Here is an 18,280-nt window from a genome sequence, read left to right on the forward strand (position 1 = left end):
GGAAGAGAACTTTCAACTTCATACATTTATGTATATAATGGCATATATATGTGTACACACACATATAATATCCAATTTCATTACATTTGATTGTACACGGTAATAATGGAGTTGCCAGATCACGGTACAGAGCTAAACCCCGATTAACAAATACCAGTATGCAGTTCTAGTAAAATAATAAACTCAATACATCATATTCTAATTGTACCAGATTACTGGAAAGAAACTAACCGGATGCAAAGTACTTCATTTCAGACCTTAGTGACCACAATGGCGGAAAAAAAAGTTTTGGTTTTATTTCACAAGATTTGGAAAGTTATTCTGATTGAAGTGCAAGTTCCACATTCAAAAAAGCACAGGCATTAAGTCAACTGCACAAAACTAGAGGGGGGGGCCAGGGAAATAAGCTATAGGCAAGCAGAAATTCTGTCGAAGCTAGCAATATACTAAGCTCTCAATTAGGACTATTATTCTGAAAGCAAATAGTCCAAAATCCGAATTAAGTAATGCCACCCAGGCAAAAACTTACTTTACGCTAACTATTTAAATCATCCAATTCCCACATTATTGTACTATAAATGTTTTAAGACAGAAAAATGACTCGGGTCTTTACAGTCTGAAGCAGAGTTCCTTTCTTAATTTATATGTATTGAGAGGCAAGTACACAATGTATAAAATGACAAGCGAAATGGTTTTTCTTGTTTTACTGGAAATGTCTCTGGAGTTTAAGTCTAACTCTCCAAGAACACAGCTGGACCCTGGGTCCACTACTAGCTAATAAAACTGTCAGCTAGGCAGCTGTGAGGGAACACACAGGTCACAGATCACTACTCAGAAGGAAAGGCTTGAGGCTATGGCATTCAGCATAAAGGCACTGAAGTTAGTTTAGAAGCTTAGTACTGTATTTGCCAAGAATGACAGCAGGACAACCTCACGCGGTAGCTGGTTACTACCTTGCTTGTACAGCTGGGGAGAAAAGACAAATTCCTGCATTACTTTAGCAGTGGAGATCTGAGGATGAGTAGCTTAATTCCAAAGTGCTGTTAACAAGGAAATGTTATCTTGTATTTTTACTTGTTGACCTATCATGCTTTGTATTATCACACCATTTTTTAATGTGACCCAGCACCTTGGCCATATACTGAATTAACCTCCAAATGTATAGTCAAACTTGACAATGAATTCATTCATTTTGAACAAGTCACTTCAGCAATCCCCACTTCTGGTCAGAGCAACAGTCCTTTCGAGTGTGCATGGGGAAAATAAGAGGTACAGTCTGGTCAAACACAGTTTAAAAGCACCTACAGGGTAAATCCAAACCCTCGTGTTCCAAGTTCCTCTGAAACTCAGTCTTCTCTTCAGTCTCAGAGCATCAAGTTTTCCATTCCTCTTGCTACAAAGGCTCCCAAACACACTCAAGAGGTCCCCACACCTTTCACACTTCCTGCCTTAAAGTCCTCTCAGTCATTCCAAAGCCATCCTTCTCCACCATAGCGCTCACACCACAGGACAACTGTACACCCTCAAAAATCAGTTTCACCCAATCTGGTCACCTGTTTTCTCTACTCCTGAAAAAAAAAAAAAAAAGACAGTGTTCCTGCAGCTCAACCTGAACCATTACACACAACTCTTGGAGGGAGCTAGACTGAAGGACTCCGATCAGATTCAGAAGACTGCAAGCCAGTAATTCCAGCTGGACTCAAAAGCCTGAGATCTACGGCCTTCACTCTTCGGACAGCTAGCAGGCATGGCTCTATACAGTAGGACAAAACCAAAATACATCTTCCATCCCCAAACCTGTTTTATGTACCCCACCACTGCTACCCTTCTTTCCCAGGTCCACAAATTCACAGCAGCAAGAGCCAGTTATCATTTTAAATGTCCAAAAGAAGCAAACGGCAGCAAACAAGAAGTACAGACAGCAGAAGGACATGGATAAAGGATATTTATCTATTACATAAACCAAGCCCTTGCATTCAAGGCACACTAAGTGTGACTTACAATATGACAGTAACCATAGCAAGGTTCAAAGTTTTGGCATTAGCGGTCTGTCACCATGTTAGGCAAAGTTAGAAGCTTCTCTTTCAATGGCCATGCTCATAATGCACTCGAGACATAGCAGTTAGATAAAACACCCAGGAATATGCAATTCCCAAGACAACCACACCTACCGCTTTCCATGCCTTCCTTCACAAACTGTAACCTGCTTGGTTTCCTTCTCTCCTTACCCACCAACACCCTACTCATGTGGCAGAACCTCCTGAATTTGGAAATTAAACAAACAAAAAAGCAGCAAAGGCAAAACATATTTACCAAAACCATGCACTGAAATATCACATATGACTAATTCAGTTTTGCTAATGCACAAAACTTTGAACTAATTTGACATTAGTCAAATTAGGCCACGGACATCTGAAATCGATGCATTATGATCACCGCAATGCCATAACTTCAGGACAATTGTAATTTACTCATTTTGCAGAGGATTTTACCGAGATACACGGATATCTTAAAAATAAATACACAAAAATGACTTTGGTGCAACATTTCTAGAAGATATAACATACAGATAATCTCAAGAGAACTGTTAATTGAGATACCAACTGGTATCTGATGAAAGGCATAAAAAGAAGCCTTTTAAGTGCAGAGAAATGAAGACATAATGGAATGGTTTCTCACTTGCTTCAGCAGGTATACTTACTCCTGCAGAAACGAACAGGTCTGACAGAGCACCCTTTGTTAAAAGCAGCCAAACCTCAGGCTCTAATCTGACACTGCCCTTTAATTTAGGACAAGAGCACTGTACTGTAATCTTTAAATTCTGTCAAACTACCTCCACAGCTTCTAAACCCTTGAGAGTAAGGGTTTAGAGGACCTCATCCACAATCTAATCTGCTCATTTTATTGCTTCAATCATGCTAAATTAATACTGCAATCTTATTAAACTAATTTCTGGGCACTGAAACTTGCAAACACCTTTTTCCTCCAACAGATAAATTCCTGACAAATTTCTCAGGAATCCTGATAAATTCCTTACACAAGCATTTGCCAACACACAGATTGTTACCAAGAATCACCTTCCAGACTCAAATACATCAAGCTATCCCCGACTGCATTCCTACAAGTTGAATATCATTTTCTCCAGTTGCTCAAAAAGCTCATAGTTTTCTCCACAACTTGATTTCACGCTTCAGCTAAGCCTTCCCTTCACAGCATTTCACTGACACATCACTAGTTTCTCTTGAAATGCACACCACTGTCAGTCAGCAGCTACTCACAGCGCTGTTGCCCTCATCTACTCTTGATGCATAGTAAAATTGTTTTGCAAGCGGTGCAGGCCCTAGTCACCTAGAACAGAAACAATCACAATTCCAAGGTATGATGACCATCCACAGAAATTCCCTGTGCATTTCAGTCAGCAGACTACGGTATACAAAGGTGTGAGTGCAGAATCTGTAGAAACCGTTTCACATCCGTAACGCTGCATGCTCCAACAGAAGCACTGTAAATAGAAGCACTAGCAAGCAGGAACAAGAACATTATGGAAGCATATTAATCTAAAACTGAGTAACACTATCCTTTCAAAAATATGGCAAGCCTTCAGAGTAGCAATCCTGAAAGTTTGCTTTTCATCAGTAGTGAGCAAGTTTGCTATCTGGCTGGTGAGATTCCAAGCGGCAACGCCATCCCCTCTTTCACTGCCAGAAAGGTCATGTCTTCTGCTTTTTGCAGTTTGCAATGACTTGTGCAACTCCGTGAAAATACATCTTCCACATCCTAGAGATGTGCAGCTGACACCATCCTTTTATACACTGACTTTGACAAACCAGAAGCAGATCGCCACCAAAAAACAATTGTTCCATAAGTGAAAACATCCGAAATGATGGTAAGGATTTTTTGTAATCCGGAAATATTGAACAACCACTAAATTCTTCTGATTTAAATGTTTACTTTTCAAGTGTAGCCTATAAGTAGCTAAAATAATCACAGCAAAGGTCTGTCAATTAGATCCATCTCAATTAAATAGAGGAAACGCTTTTTTGCTGATGTTTTAAAGATGCCCAAACCACTGAAATGACAATGTCATTAACACAAACACTTGAAATTACAGTTTCTAGAAAGTGTTAAGCCATATTTTACCTGAATTAGTGTCTTCAGTCTTATTTATTCAGCCTGTTAGTTCAAGAACACTGACATACCAATTACGAAATAAATTTTTAAAAAAGACTGCCTCAAGCTTTTCTGGCCTTTAAAATCAGTAGATATCACTTACAGACCTTATTATTAGTCCCAGATGACAAGTTAAGCTTATCAGAAGTTGGAAATAAACTATTACCTTCTATTATAAAATCAATTCTGACTACAAAGCTTTTTGCACTTAAGCATGTATTTTACACACCCGAATGCAGTTTCAGATATTGGTTTAAGTGCTCTTTGATCTTTTCTCTTTCACTAGCCAAGAATTTGTGTCCAGTTTCTCTTAAAGTCAAAAGCTCATTCAGCTGCTTATGGAAATAAACAGTGACTGTAATACATTGTCTCCTTTAAGTTACATAAATTTGAAAATAAAGGTGTTCATAGTGTAGCTCCTTATTAGAGAGGGACACCAGCTCATAATCAATTATAGTCTCAAACTGGCATATCTTAACAGCTATCAAATAATCACTTTTACTCACAGGGAAGAGTTAAAAATCACAAATGGAAAAAAAATTATTCAAATCACCAGTATAGTGTGATGTGCAGCACTGTATTACCACAGCATCCAAAACGCTTTAAAGCTGCTGAACCGGATCAGCTGCACAACAGCCAGTATGTGCATCATCCTGTTCGCACTAATGACTCACACTCACAGCATCAAGCAGGTTTCCCTATATTGTACTGCCCAGAGAAGTCACACCAATAAATGCAGAGAAACTACAGTATCATAAGGGAGGAATATATATATATACACACATACATACATATATATATATATAGAATATATACACACGTTTAGGTTTTTACAGGTCTCAGGAAACATTTCACAGTGCGAAACAACAAAAATTTGTAAGTATAGCTTTAACTGGCAGAATATCAAACCATAGATAACTGCTCAGAATGAGAAGCAGTTAATCCTTAAATGCAACACTGAACATGAAACCATTAACGTGCAATTTGGGCCAACAGAACATTACCAACATTATCGGCAATGAAGAACAAACAGTCCATCCAACACAATACCTACGCTTAGACAAGCCAAACTGCGTGTCTAATCCAGATGCACGTAATCTTGGGACAGAGCTACAGGCAGTACAACTACTACTGCCATAAGGTGCACAGGATACCATGCTGGACTACACTAACAGACTTAAACTAATATCCTATAACAATGTCCAATAGCATTTTCTACACTGGCTGACTGTAAAACAGCCTATGACTATCAGATGAAGCAAAAAAAAATCCTCCAGAAAAAAATGCAGACAACAAGAATACATTTAAAATTTTACATGCTCTTAAGAAGAACAAGATGAACAACCTGCAGTTACTGACCTAGTTTGCATCTACTGCCTGCAATAACAGAAGCTTGACAAATACACTCCTTTCCCTTCTGTAGGGTCAAAGCTTAGAGTAGGTTGACTTTTACTCCCAAGAGAACTAAGGCAGCACATTAATTTTCATTTTTATGCAGAAATGAACTGCACGATCAACGAACATAGCTACCCAAACATCCATGAACTCTCAACCTGATTTCTGCTAACCAAAGAACAACATGTTTTATCCTGTCCAAAACCAGCATCATATTACTGAAAGGATCAAGAACAGAATCACTAGTGTGCTCTGAAGAGATAATAAGAAACAAGTTCATCAGCATTTTAACCAATAGAGCCCTTCCTACACATATGTGAAAGCAAGCAGCGGATAAGGCAAAATCAGGAACACTGCTTACTTGTTGCTATGTGTGCCTAAAGACAAATGCTGTTTTAAGGCTGCTCTGAATTGTTTAAAATCTGCTGTTCAGTGACCTCAAGAGTCAAATCTTGAAAGAACGATCCTCCCACAACAGATCCTTACCTGCTCAAGGACTGATCAATACCTTGGCCATTCATGGCATTTCCATTGATCTACCTGTAGAGGAAGTTCCCTAACAAACTGCAAATCTTTCCTCCCTTCCTCAAGGAAAAATCTGTCCCAAATACAGCTTCAAAGGGTACATAGCACTGCCTTAAATCCTTTTTCTATGAGAGATGGAATTTATACCTAAATTGGTCTTCAGGTACCAGTCCAATAAAAGTTCCTGTTTATAGTCTCTAAAGTTTACCAGACCATTTAAATTAATAGAGATCTAAACACAGTTTATGCTTTCCTCAGCTGAAAGTGCCAGCAAATCCAAACCAGAAACATACAAGAATGACAACACAAAATATTTAAAAAGCAAAAAGTCAAGAAAAATATGCTGGCTGAATTTAACTTCCCAACAAATCAAGCTTAAACCCAGTGCTGCAGATGGAAGACTTTAGACCAGTTTGAACTGTCTTAGAAAAACTACAGCTTAATAGTATTCAATCACCCCCATCCTTCACCCCCCACTACCGTTTCTACCAATGCTCATCTGATTGCAGGAGAAGAGCACTAAGCCAGAAGAAAACCAAGTCCCCAAACCAGTCTACAACGAAATCAGACAAGCAACAGTTCAAGAAGAGGCACAAGGACAGCAAAAAGAGCAGAGCAGCAGCAACATTAGCTTAGACTGACTTAAAACTGCCATGGAACAATACTATGAGTATAAGCTGCCTGAAGAATAGAAGACTCCTTTAGGGTGTTTTCTGTCCTCAAAGCATATCTGCAAGTGATTAGGATGCCAAAAAGCTTGATATGTTCAAGAACGTACACATTGTAGATGAATGTTCACAATTTACCTGAAAACTTTTCCATCACGTTTCTTGTCCCCATTACAGTAAATTTAACACTGTTCTTTAACATTATTTGGTTTTCTCAGAAAGACTCCAAATTTCAAATAGGTCCTGCCACTTTAATTAAATCCAAGAGTTTTACCAGTATGTCAAAGTAAACTTTAAAAATAGAAGAACAGTTAATAAGAAAAGAACAGGACACGTGCACATGCACACATACACAGGCAGCCACCTATTTTCTCATTCTCTTCCCTTTGCAGTTTATCTTCAATGTTTATTAAAATATTGCTTGTACTTCAGGTCCAAAATTCAAACATTTCCATTAAAGATTGTGATATGTAAGCTGTGTCTGTGCATTAATCTAAACTTGAGAATAACTTTAGGATGTACATTAAAGATGAGTACTGCATGTACACCGCAACATATTTTTTCCACAAAACTCTGCTTCACACAAAGACAATTCTAAGCCTGAGCCAAGTTTTGTAATAATCTACTCTTCTGATTGAGTACAAGCAATCTGTTTCAGAGCCACAGAACTTAAGCTGAACCACAAGGAACTCTGACATTTCAGAAGCTTTAATTAAAAAGACACATGGCATTTTGTGTTGTTTGTTAAAAAAAGAAAAGGGGGGAGACATATTTTAACAATACTGCAACCTTGGCACGAGCAGTGAAAAAGTAATGACAATTACATTATTATACTGCTAATACAAAACTTTGGCTTGAAACCTACTATTCCTACACTAGTTTCTCTATGCAAGGTTTTGGTTACCACTACCTAAAATATTTCAGAAGCTGAAGCAAGCACAGCTTCTGAGTACATAAGCAGATGTACACACAGGCTTTAATCTTCTGCTTTGCTAGTCTGATAGGGCAAACTGTAAAGAATAACAAGCTGAAACAAACTAACTCAGCTAGTCACACTGCAAAACTCCTCTTCAAAGCTGTCCCAAGCTCTTGCATAACAAGTTTACTTCAATTCATGCCTCATGGAATATAACTAACATACATGGAGTATTAAAAAAAAAAAACCCTGAGGTCACAAACAAGAAACATTCTCAGGAACACCAGAAGCTTTTTACCAGAGAGGCCCTCTTTAAAGGGCACAAAAAGTCAGAAGGGCCAAGGACAAAGAGTCATAATTAACACAGCACCTCTTCAAAGGGTGCTCTGGAAAGCCACACCACATGTAAAGTTAAATGAAGTGAGGAAGCGAGGGTACTGAAGCAACAGAAGGCTCTGCACCCTGACCCCATAAAACAGCTACAGTTCCTGTAAAGCACATAAATCCATTAACAAAGTATTCTGAATGTTAGTAAAGCAGTTAAGTTCCATATTTGATAACTAATACCATAGATTTACTTTATCACTGCTTGAAAACTACTCCAATACTACAATTCCTCTCCTACACATCATCTACCCTCTTACAGTCAAATATCAATGTGGCAACTACCAATGAACTATAATATTTTTAAATTTAGCATTCAAGAATGATCACCAAAGAACAACTATGTCATTCATGTACTTTCAGCAAGGACTGCATGCGCTATTTGTCACCTGAAACCCCAAATGTTAATCCGCAATGTCAACAAAAGATAGTTCTGTAAGAAACTACAATTAAGGCAGGTAGCCGACAAGTACAAGGGTTCCTCTGTGGACACCAGTTTCACAATTACTTTGCATAAAAGTGGTCCTTTAAGTCTTTCAAAAGTGCTTTATGTTGTTCAGTCATTAAACAATTCTTTACACCACAGAAAAAGAATACCTACCATTTGACAGCTAAGTTTTGCACCTCACCATTTTTATCTTCCAGTAATTTCAAAATCATCTTCACGACCTTTCTTTCACTGTCATCATCCAGCTTGATAGAATCTTTCTGCAGTTCTGTCATCAAGTCATTAGTAGCCATAAACCTGACAAAAGATAAGTCAGATAATTATCGCTAAAAGGATATGGGTTATTCACAGTGCTCAGGATTCAAGACTCTCAGTTTTCACTATTTGTTACGAAATAAATCACATTTCATGTTAGATTACTGTTACCTGTTTCATGATGCAAGTAGCATCTATTTGAGTTATAGAATAAAAAGGAGAAAAAAATTGTATTTAAAAATGACAGTAACTTTTAGTTAGGTCATCATCCTTCCCTGATGACAACAGTTACATATTTTACTTCCACTGTTTACATTATATTCCAAATTATCTCCACAAAGAAAAACTGACACTTCTCTGGATTTTAAGTAGTCCTTTCATTAGCTATGCTGATGTTGTAAAAAAAACAGGCTTTAAAAAAATTTTGTTGAAAAAATTCTCTGCTCTGAGTTTACTTTAAAACAACTTTAAAGCAAGAATGAAAAAAAAAAATCAAGAGTTTTTCAAACATTCTCCCATAAAATTCACAAAGGCCAAACATTAATGAAAGAAGAAATAAAAGTGAATCTATATTTTACATGTTTTTCATTTTCTTGCTCTGTACAGACTAGTTTGTTCATAGTCCAGACAACGGTCGATCACATTTATCCAGCCCTCAATTTGGTGTGCCACATTAATGATTAATTCTTAAGACATCAAGCAATTAAAGTCATCTTTCATATCAATTAATTTACTATTCAATAGCACTGTCATATCCACCAATACAAGAACATACTGAGAAATTACTTTCCAAAAATATTGCTTTCATGCCTTTCATTGCTTTTCCTTCTGTAGTCTCTTTTCCAATCTGTTCTTCTTTTGTAAGTGCCCTCTCTTCGCAGAAGAAGTAACACAGATGTACTACTCAATTATGAATCCCATGGGCTTCAGTACCAATCCCAACCCCCATTCAAATCCCCAGACAAAAATGGCTTGTAATTAAACAGTTAAGGTTGACATTTGCACTTCAGGCACATCAGCCTCAAGCAGACATCACTTGAGCTCAGGTCATACTTGGAAGGTTACCTCTAGAGCCTGACATGCTAGATACTCTGCGTAATCTTAACACGCATCACAAGCACCAGATGCCTGCCCTCACATAATAGACCTCAACTTGTCCTGTCTTATAATACAGTAATTCCAGTCTAACAGTCTCAAGGTGTTTCTAAGATAAGACCTCACTCATTTTTCATTCACTCCAACAGTCCCACTGAAGCAAGTCTGTAATCTGACAGGAACCAGATGCGCACATAAACAGATGATGAATGCAAGTGGCATCAGCTTTTGAGCACAGCAAAGAAAAAGTTACTTGGTAAGTAAAGGTAATGGGTAGATAGAATGGGAGGAAGGGTACACATGAAGTCACACAGTGCTAGAACATTCAAAAACTGTCTCAATCTTACTGCTATATCTACCTCCTAAACCTTCTTAATAGCCTCCCCTCACTTCCTTGGTCAATAGCTCCCACTTCCTAGCCTTACGAGTTCACATGACCTCATCACCTACTTGTGACAAGTTCCTAAACTAAGCAGAGCTTGCACATCCTCGGTGCATCAGCAGCTTCTGTACTCAACTACAACTGAAGAGTCCTCCTGGCAGACTCCTCCATTAAAAACAAAACCAACCCAAACCCCACAATGGTGTGGAGAGGCCTGGCAACTTTAGTTTAAAGTAGCAGGTATTTAGAAACACGGCTTTGAGTAGTTTAGAGGTGGCCTTTAGTCACAACTGCTTCCTCCTCAGGCACATTAAACTTTACCTGGTGCAAAGCAGCAGTATGTCAGCAGCAGTATGTCAGCAGCTCCTCATACCTTGTACTCACAGTAGTCATCCTCGCCCTCCAGTGAGGGCATTACTTCTCCCACAGCCACACAGTAAACTGCCACCTTACATTACTGCCCATTTTAGAAATTAAGTCTGAGTTTCCAGACAATAAATGCCACAAACATTTGCATCGGACAAGTCAGTTCATCCAAAAAACAGAGGATTAAATTTTACAGTAAAGTGGTTACATGAACTGTGGTTTATACTCAGCTCCCTGATATCAACAAGTTAACTACACCTTCCCTCTTTAAATATACATGCTCTAAGAAGAAATGCGCTTATAATTACTAGTACTAAAATTTTATCCATTATACAAATAGACAATACACAAAGTTTCATAAAATGTGTTATTGCATAACAGCCAGTTTGTAAAGGCCTATCAGCACTCATTTTTATGGTTTGTAAAGTCAGACTTTAATCTATACTAGGAATTTTTTTTTTTAATATTTGAGAACTCTAAAGTTGTTCACAGACCATAGAACAGGTAACTTCTAAAGTGTGCTCTCCTAAAGCAACTACAAAACAAGTTTTAACTACATGTAGCTGGGAGAAAAATGTGCTGGCTACAACCGCATTTGACAGGTGTGACCTACCCCTTCTATGCAGGAAGGTTTAAACTCATCAAAATCAGTATTTGGTCCCGAATCCACCAGAATTCTTTATAAGTCATCCTCCCCATAAGCACAAAATGGAAAGCTCACTTAATCAGAGAATTAAACTAGCATGATAAAAGTAAAAAAAATCTTCAGGAATATTTAGAAGTAAAATGTTTGAATCTATTTTTAGCACAATTTAAATAAATCAGACAATTCTGGACTGTCTCTTTTTAGACTAATCAGTATGTTTTTCTACTTCCAAAATTTCTAGCCTAAATTCTCCAGCTAATATCATGCTACTAAAAGCTGAAAGAAATTGGCATGAAAAAAACATGAATTTATCACATCTGTGTCCAGTGCTACAACAGTTTGTCAAAAGCAAACAAGATTATTCAAAATCCAACTCTATGATTACTTAATCATCACCTCTGTTTTCCTTTAGATTTTAACACATTAACAAGAGGCTTGTTTGGATGCCAACACGTTCTTTAACTATAAATTAAGCACCGTAACGCTGCAGCAAAGCAACAAAACCCAAGCATGTTTTATGCCTTTTCCCTGTCTGTATTTATGTATCCTCTCGGACAAATAAAGGCTTCAAATGTGAATTTCTGGTTGCACACAATACAAAGAAATGTAATGATTTTTAACCTAATGTTTTACTAGATCTACTGTGTAAATTTATTACTTCTGCTGGTTTTTAATAGCTTACTTACACCATTTCATTTTCTGATACTTAAATGTTTGCATTTTATCACAAAGCAAGCGAACGATGCAATAAAAAGGAGCATGACAAATCCTAAGCTCAAAGTTAAATACACCAGTCCTGTCTCCACAAGACTTAACTGGACTTCTCTCTCTGGATACACACAGGCTTTTAGAGGCTGTACACAATTACGTGAGGAGCACAAAACCTGTCTACAAGCTGCAGCATCCAGGAAGCATGTGAGCTTAGGATGTTCAAGCCTGCTGTGCTGTGTTCACCCTTCACACTCCTATTCGCAGAACCATAGGATCCATATTTCTTGCGGCTGGGAAGGGACCCGGGCAGGTCGTCTCACCCAACCTCTGCTGCTCAAAGCAGGGTGAGAGACAGCAGGTTGCTCAGGGCTTCGTCCATTCGGCGTTTGAGCATCTGCGAGGACAGAAATTCAAACGCTGGCCTCCTCCCTCGCCTATTCCCACGCTGGTCACCAAACTTGACGACCGCTTAGCTCCTCCCGGCTGCCCGGGATCTCTGCCCACGACTCGTGGAGGCCGCAGCTTTTCGGGCAGCGCCGTGCCCCGTCCCTCACGGGCAGCGAGAAGAGGCGCTCCCCTCCCGGGAACTTTCTTCCCAGGGTAGCAGCAGATTCGCGCCCAGCTCCGCAAGGGCGGCCTGGGGCCTCTCCCACCCCGAAAGGCGCCGAGACGGGCACAGCCCGGGATCGCGGGACCGGGCCCCGCTCGGCCCCGCAGGCCTCCCCGCCGCCAGGCACCTGCCGCCGCCCTGACAGAAGCGGCGCCAGGCCCGGGGCCGGCGCGGAGGCGGCCGTGGGGGCAGGGCGCCGCGGGGCCTGCGGGCGCGGCGGGGCGGGGGCCGGGCGGGCGGCGGAGGGCGTGGAGGGCGGGGGGGGGGGGGGGGGGGGGGGCGACGGCGGCTCCCACCTGAAGTCCTTGTCGCTGGACGTCATTTTCTCCAGCAGGTTGGAGATGTGGTACGAGGCGCTCGCCATGTTGACGGACCCGGCCGGTGGGGGGAGGGAGAGGAAGAGGAGAGGAGGAGGCGGCGTCTTCCCGGCCTCGCCGGCTCCGCTTCGCCCGCTGCTGGGGACGGCGCTCGGCGGGGCGAGCCGGGGCCGGGACCGGCGGCGGGGCGAGGGCGGCGGGGGGAAGGCGGGCGCTCCGCCGCCTCCTGTGGCTGCGGCTGACACGGTGGGAGGGGCGGGGAGGCGGGCGGGCAGCCGCTCGCGCTCAGCGCCGGGTCAAAGGTCGGGAGGGGCCCCTTCGCCCTACCGGCGCTTTTGATTGGCTCTCAGAGCGGGTGGGCGGTGCCCACGGCCGTGTGACGCCAGATCGTACGTGGCGCAGAGCGTGCGCGGGAAGTTTAGGCCGCCGTTGGAGAGCGGCGGGGAGCGAAGGCGGGAGAAAGCGGCCAGGCTGGCGAGGACTACGCTTCCCGGCGTGCACCGCGCCCCCCTCGCGCCCTGGGCTATTGGCGGTGCGCGTCGGGACGTGTAGTTTAGGGGGACGGCAGGGCCTCCGCGGCGCGGTGCACGCTGGGATGCGGAGCCTCGCTTTGGTGCCGGGCTGGAGCCCTGCGCGGGGGGTCGCGGTGGCGGTTGGCGTCTGTCAGGGCTGGGCTGGGCTCGGGGGGTGTCAATAAACTTCCCCTCCAGCCCGGGTGGTGTCCGCGTCAACAGGGTTCCCTGACGCTGCGGGTGCCTGGCGGGGCGCTGGGCGGGGCCCAGGAGCGGTGCTTTTTGTGGTGTGGCCACTGCAAACCTGCGGCGTGCCCTGGCGCTAACAGAGGCCGCGGCTGCTGCTCCAGGCCCTCTCGTACGTGTGAGGTGGCTCCCGTCATAGCTGAGCAGGCTCTGAACAATAGCTGATGGAAGCTGAAAGTGATGACGTGACAATTTTCTTGAGAAATAGAGGCATGCTTCCATCAGGCGTCGTATGCAGCTTGGAAATGTGCTGCGGGTGCTTTCGGAGGCTCGTTGCGTACTTGGTTACTGCTCCTTGCTTTTCTGGGCCTAACCTGTGACCTGTCTGTGCATGGGTAGATGATACGGAGCAGTAGAAGAACTGGGGAAATACTTCCACATGTTACATCTTCCTTAAGGTTCATATTAAAATACAGGAACATTGAATAGCCTTAATCCTTCTTAGTTATGTGTGTGTACAGCAAAACTCCTAAAGAAATGCTTTTTGATCCCTTTGTTTATATGAAAAAAAAAAAAAAAAGACTTGAACTAAAAAGAAAATATCTTTAAACTAAAAAGAAAGTATCTTTAAAATAAAAAGAAAATACCTTTAAAATAGGCATCTATTACATGCAGCTTGCAGGCAGCCTTGTGCAGCAGCTGATAGAAAGCATGTGCTCTTTACTCAGTTGGTGGAGAGAAATCGTGTGTCACCACCATGGCTTGTCACCCAGCCACAGTGTACAAGCAGCTATTTCAGAAGATACTCATGCTGTTAATTGTCTGGCAGCTGTGTTGGAGAGAGAGCTTAACATGTACCGGTCCCATTCCCCAGAGCAGCTGGCTGGTAGGTTGGCACTGGGTGGCAAAATGATGGACGGGGTAAGAAGGAGGTGGGCAGTGTGGTGTTGGGTTAGTGACATTGCGGTGTGGTGTGATGTAGGGACGGAGTTAGGAAGATAGGAGTAGTCAGGAGGGGGGCAGGTGTCCCGAGGAGAAATGGGGGAATGTCGTTATGGGTAGAGGAACTGCAGTGAGGGGCAGTACTCAGAAGGAGAGCTGGCCCAATGCTGACTGATTTTCAAATAGGCCATTCATTCCTTTGATTTGGGAATACTTAATTTAGAGGTTGCCTTTAGAGACGGAAATTCTTTACTTCGTTTTGCTTGAATGCTTGTGTTGGATGCTCAAGGAAGCCAGCTGGAACAATACAGATGAAGATAGGCGCAGTCTTACTCGGTTGTGACGGCTGAAAATGGTTTATGATGTCTGAACTGTGATAATATTATACCACACAGAGAAAACCTCTGTAGTTCTTCTTTGAAGTACTGAGGCATAAAACGTTGAAGTACAAATGTTTGACATTTGGCACATTGATTCATATTTTGCCATGTGAACCTTAGCGCTATTCTAAATCATTTTGGTGACCGTGACTTTTGAGCATCTTAACAGTTCCCAAGAACAATTTGTTTCTGAGATGTCAGGTCACATTATCAGTTCTCAGATACTGTGGGAAAAGACCATTCTAACCTGTTCTTTATTTACATTCATGACTTTGATACTAAATGGGGATCAGGTGGTTATGGAGTCGTGAAAGATCATCTCTTCCAAAAATGTTCTGCCCACATTGTTACCCTCATGCGTTTTGTTGGATAAGCATGTTAGACCAGCCAGACGATAGAAAAGGCTCTATGATAGATAAGGTCTATTATCTTGATTGCTCTTGGGGAATAATGCGTTGCCAGTGGCCCCTGTCAGCAGATCAGCTCAAGTTGGGATGTAACTTTTTAAATCTTACTGTTTCCAATTAGACACTAAACCAAGCTGTTCCTGACTTTTGGAATCCTACATACATTTGCTTGTAATAAGGGAGCGTAGGAGAGAAAAAAACCCAACAGAACAATTCTGTCTGCTATACGACCTTGAACGCTTTTTATTTTAAGATCCTTTAACATCATCCTTCCCATGCTGGTTTCTATACCTCAGCCAGCTTACCCTGCCACACCTTAAACCTGATTTCCTGTTACTGCCAGAAACACAGGCTGTCGTGGAGGAAGTCAAAATATCTTTTTATTCAAGTACGTTTATTACAATTGGGATTCATCTACAGTAGATGCAACATTCCAGAGGAAGTTAGACACAGAGAGAGACTAATTGAGAAGAGATTTTTTCCAGCTGATAGCAAACAACTTCACAGATGGAGTGGTACTCCTGATCTGTTCCCTGTAGACACACATATTAGATGCTCTTGGTTCATTCACAAAGATAGCTGAAAGCTTAATTAAATGCTGGAACCTGAAAGGATTTATCTTGCTATACACTTGCAAATGTATTCCCCAAATGCTGAAGATGAGAGAAGAGCGGAGTTAGTTTAGAGTTGCATTCACAGCACTAGAATTTGAACCCTCACCAATTTGCCCTTTCACTTCACACGGGAGTTGTGAGCCTGCTGATGGGCAGAGTACATTGGGAATGTGCTGCATCTTCATCTGTCAGCGTGGAAAGAGCTATACCACACAGCTTTACTCAGCTTAAAGGGAATCTTTTAGGATGACAAGTTTAAAGCTGGTTATCGTTTTTTACAGCTGGTTTTGAGGAAATAAAAGGAAAATTGCTGCTCTAAGTCAAAAGCTGCTCACTGCTGCCAGCAGATATTTGAGCCAGAGAACCTTACAGTAGTGGTTTATCACTTAGATACGTGACTGGCTTTGTACATCTGAACTTTGAATTTTTAAAAAGATGCCTGGAAAGAAAGTCTTTACAAATTTATTAGCTGATTGTATTAACAAACCACAAATGGTGTCAGAGAAGTGATCTAGTTTTAAATATGAAAGAAACAAAAAGGAATGGTATAGCAATCTTTAACTTAAAGCAAACAAATTGAACAAGCAGCATAGCCTACACTAGAACAGCCACGTGGGTAAATGTGTGTTTCAAGGCATTAAGGTTATCACTGTGTTGTGTTACATAAAATATTATGTTCCAAGAGATAAAAGTGAGTTAACCATAGAACTAAAAACTTGTCCTTGGAATCTCAATCATAACAATGCTGTTTTAAGGGTGTGGGTTTTCCCCCCAATATTTTCCGCTTTTCTTATTTTTAGAGTTAGATGATGTTCCATAGCAAATGATAGCAATTTCCAAAATAGTGCACATTTGCAACTAAATAAATCATCATCTGTCTTTCACCTCATAAGCCAAAGTTTTAGTTAAGTTTTTCTTTCTTCCTAAAGCTGAAAATTTGTTCACATTCAAGTTTGGGAGGAATCCCAAAGCATCCTTCCAAAAGCAGTGGATGCTACTGTGCTGATTCTCACTTAAGACTGTTTCATTTCTGGACAACAGAAGATACTGTTGGTCTTATTTAGGAGAGATTTCTGCACACTTACCAAGAAGAATAAATAATATCTACAGCTGTGAACTGCCTGGCCTTTCCTTCCTAACCCAGATAATCTGCTTCTGTAAAGCAAAGTAAAGCAAAGCAAAGTGTTTAGGTGTCGGATTCCATCAGCTTTAAAAAGACGCAGATCAGGAAAACAGTGCTGAAAATAATAGATGCATCTGTTTAAGTAATGGACTGAAGCAACTGCCAAAAGGGCTGAAATTGCCTCTCTAAAAGAATAGATAGAGCTCCAATAGCACCCTCATCATAAGATTAAGTTTCAGGAAACAGTGTCTTGAACAAAAAAAAAAATATAACAGTCTTTTAATTAAAAGAAAAAAAAGAAAGCACAAAAATGCTAAAAGAAATCTCTCACCTGGTTGATAAGCACTGCACAGCTTTTTGCTGTGTCTGTGGTCAAAATTTTCAAATACATGCCACAGCCATACAAAAATTTAAAAAAAAAAAATCTTTCAAATTAAATCTGATTTGAAATATGAGACAGAAATTTAGATTCAAAGATACTTTTCATTGTATTATTTTCATGCCAAATGAAGTCAATTTACAGAACAGAAGATCTTTTTCTTCCTTAATACCTCTCTGAAAATCAGTCCAGGTTGTTTTTCTTTTTGTTTGACCATTTGCAATTTCATTCCTTATAGCAACTCTAAATTTGTGATTCCTTCAGAGCCAGTTATGTTTCCCTTTATGTCAGCACACCCAGCTTTCTTCATGTAGCGATCTCAGCAATACTTGTACTAGAGACACTTGTCTCCAGTAAAATTAAAAGTGCTTGTTTAATTGGAACATCTGGGAGTGTTGATCTGCTCGAGGGTAGGGAGGCTCTGCAGAGGGACTTGGACAGGCTGGATCGATGGGCCGAGGCCAACTGTATGAGGTTCAACAAGGCCAAGTGCTGGATCCTGCACTTGGGTCACAACCACCCCATGCAGCGCTACAGGCTTGGGGATGAGTGGCTGGAAAGCTGCCTGGCGGGAAAGGGCCTGGGGGTGCTGGTCGACAGCCGGCTGAACGTGAGCCAGCAGTGTGCCCAGGTGGCCAAGAAGGCCAACAGCATCCTGGCCTGTATCAGAAACAGTGTGGCCAGCAGGAGTAGGGAGGTGATCGTGCCCCTGTACTCGGCACTGGTGAGGCTGCACCTCGAATGCTGTGTGCAGTTTTGGGCCCCTCACTGCAAGAAAGACATTGAGGTGCTGGAGCGTGTCCAGAGAAGGGCAGCGAAGCTGGTGAAAGGCCTGGAGAACAGGTCTTA

The 18,280-nt window shown here is 41.6% G+C and overlaps 1 protein-coding gene across 2 annotated transcripts in view; it reads right to left on the reverse strand.

Annotated features, from left to right (window-relative positions):
- Positions 1–12,935, reverse strand: part of CAND1 (cullin associated and neddylation dissociated 1) — a 28,819-nt gene extending 15,884 nt beyond the window's left edge. For both annotated transcript variants that reach the window (XM_086472023.1, XM_086472017.1), the window contains exons 1-2: positions 12,868–12,935; positions 8,660–8,803 (exon numbers count right to left, since the gene is read on the reverse strand). In XM_086472023.1, the coding sequence (XP_086328149.1) occupies positions 8,660–8,803; positions 12,868–12,935 (212 nt within the window). The remainder of the gene's footprint in view (positions 1–8,659; positions 8,804–12,867) is intronic.
- Between the last annotated feature and the right edge of the window lie 5,345 nt (positions 12,936–18,280).

Source organism: Leptosomus discolor, chromosome 1, assembly GCF_034619465.1.
Source record: "Leptosomus discolor isolate bLepDis1 chromosome 1, bLepDis1.hap2, whole genome shotgun sequence".
In the NCBI taxonomy this organism is placed as follows: domain Eukaryota; kingdom Metazoa; phylum Chordata; class Aves; order Leptosomiformes; family Leptosomidae; genus Leptosomus; species Leptosomus discolor.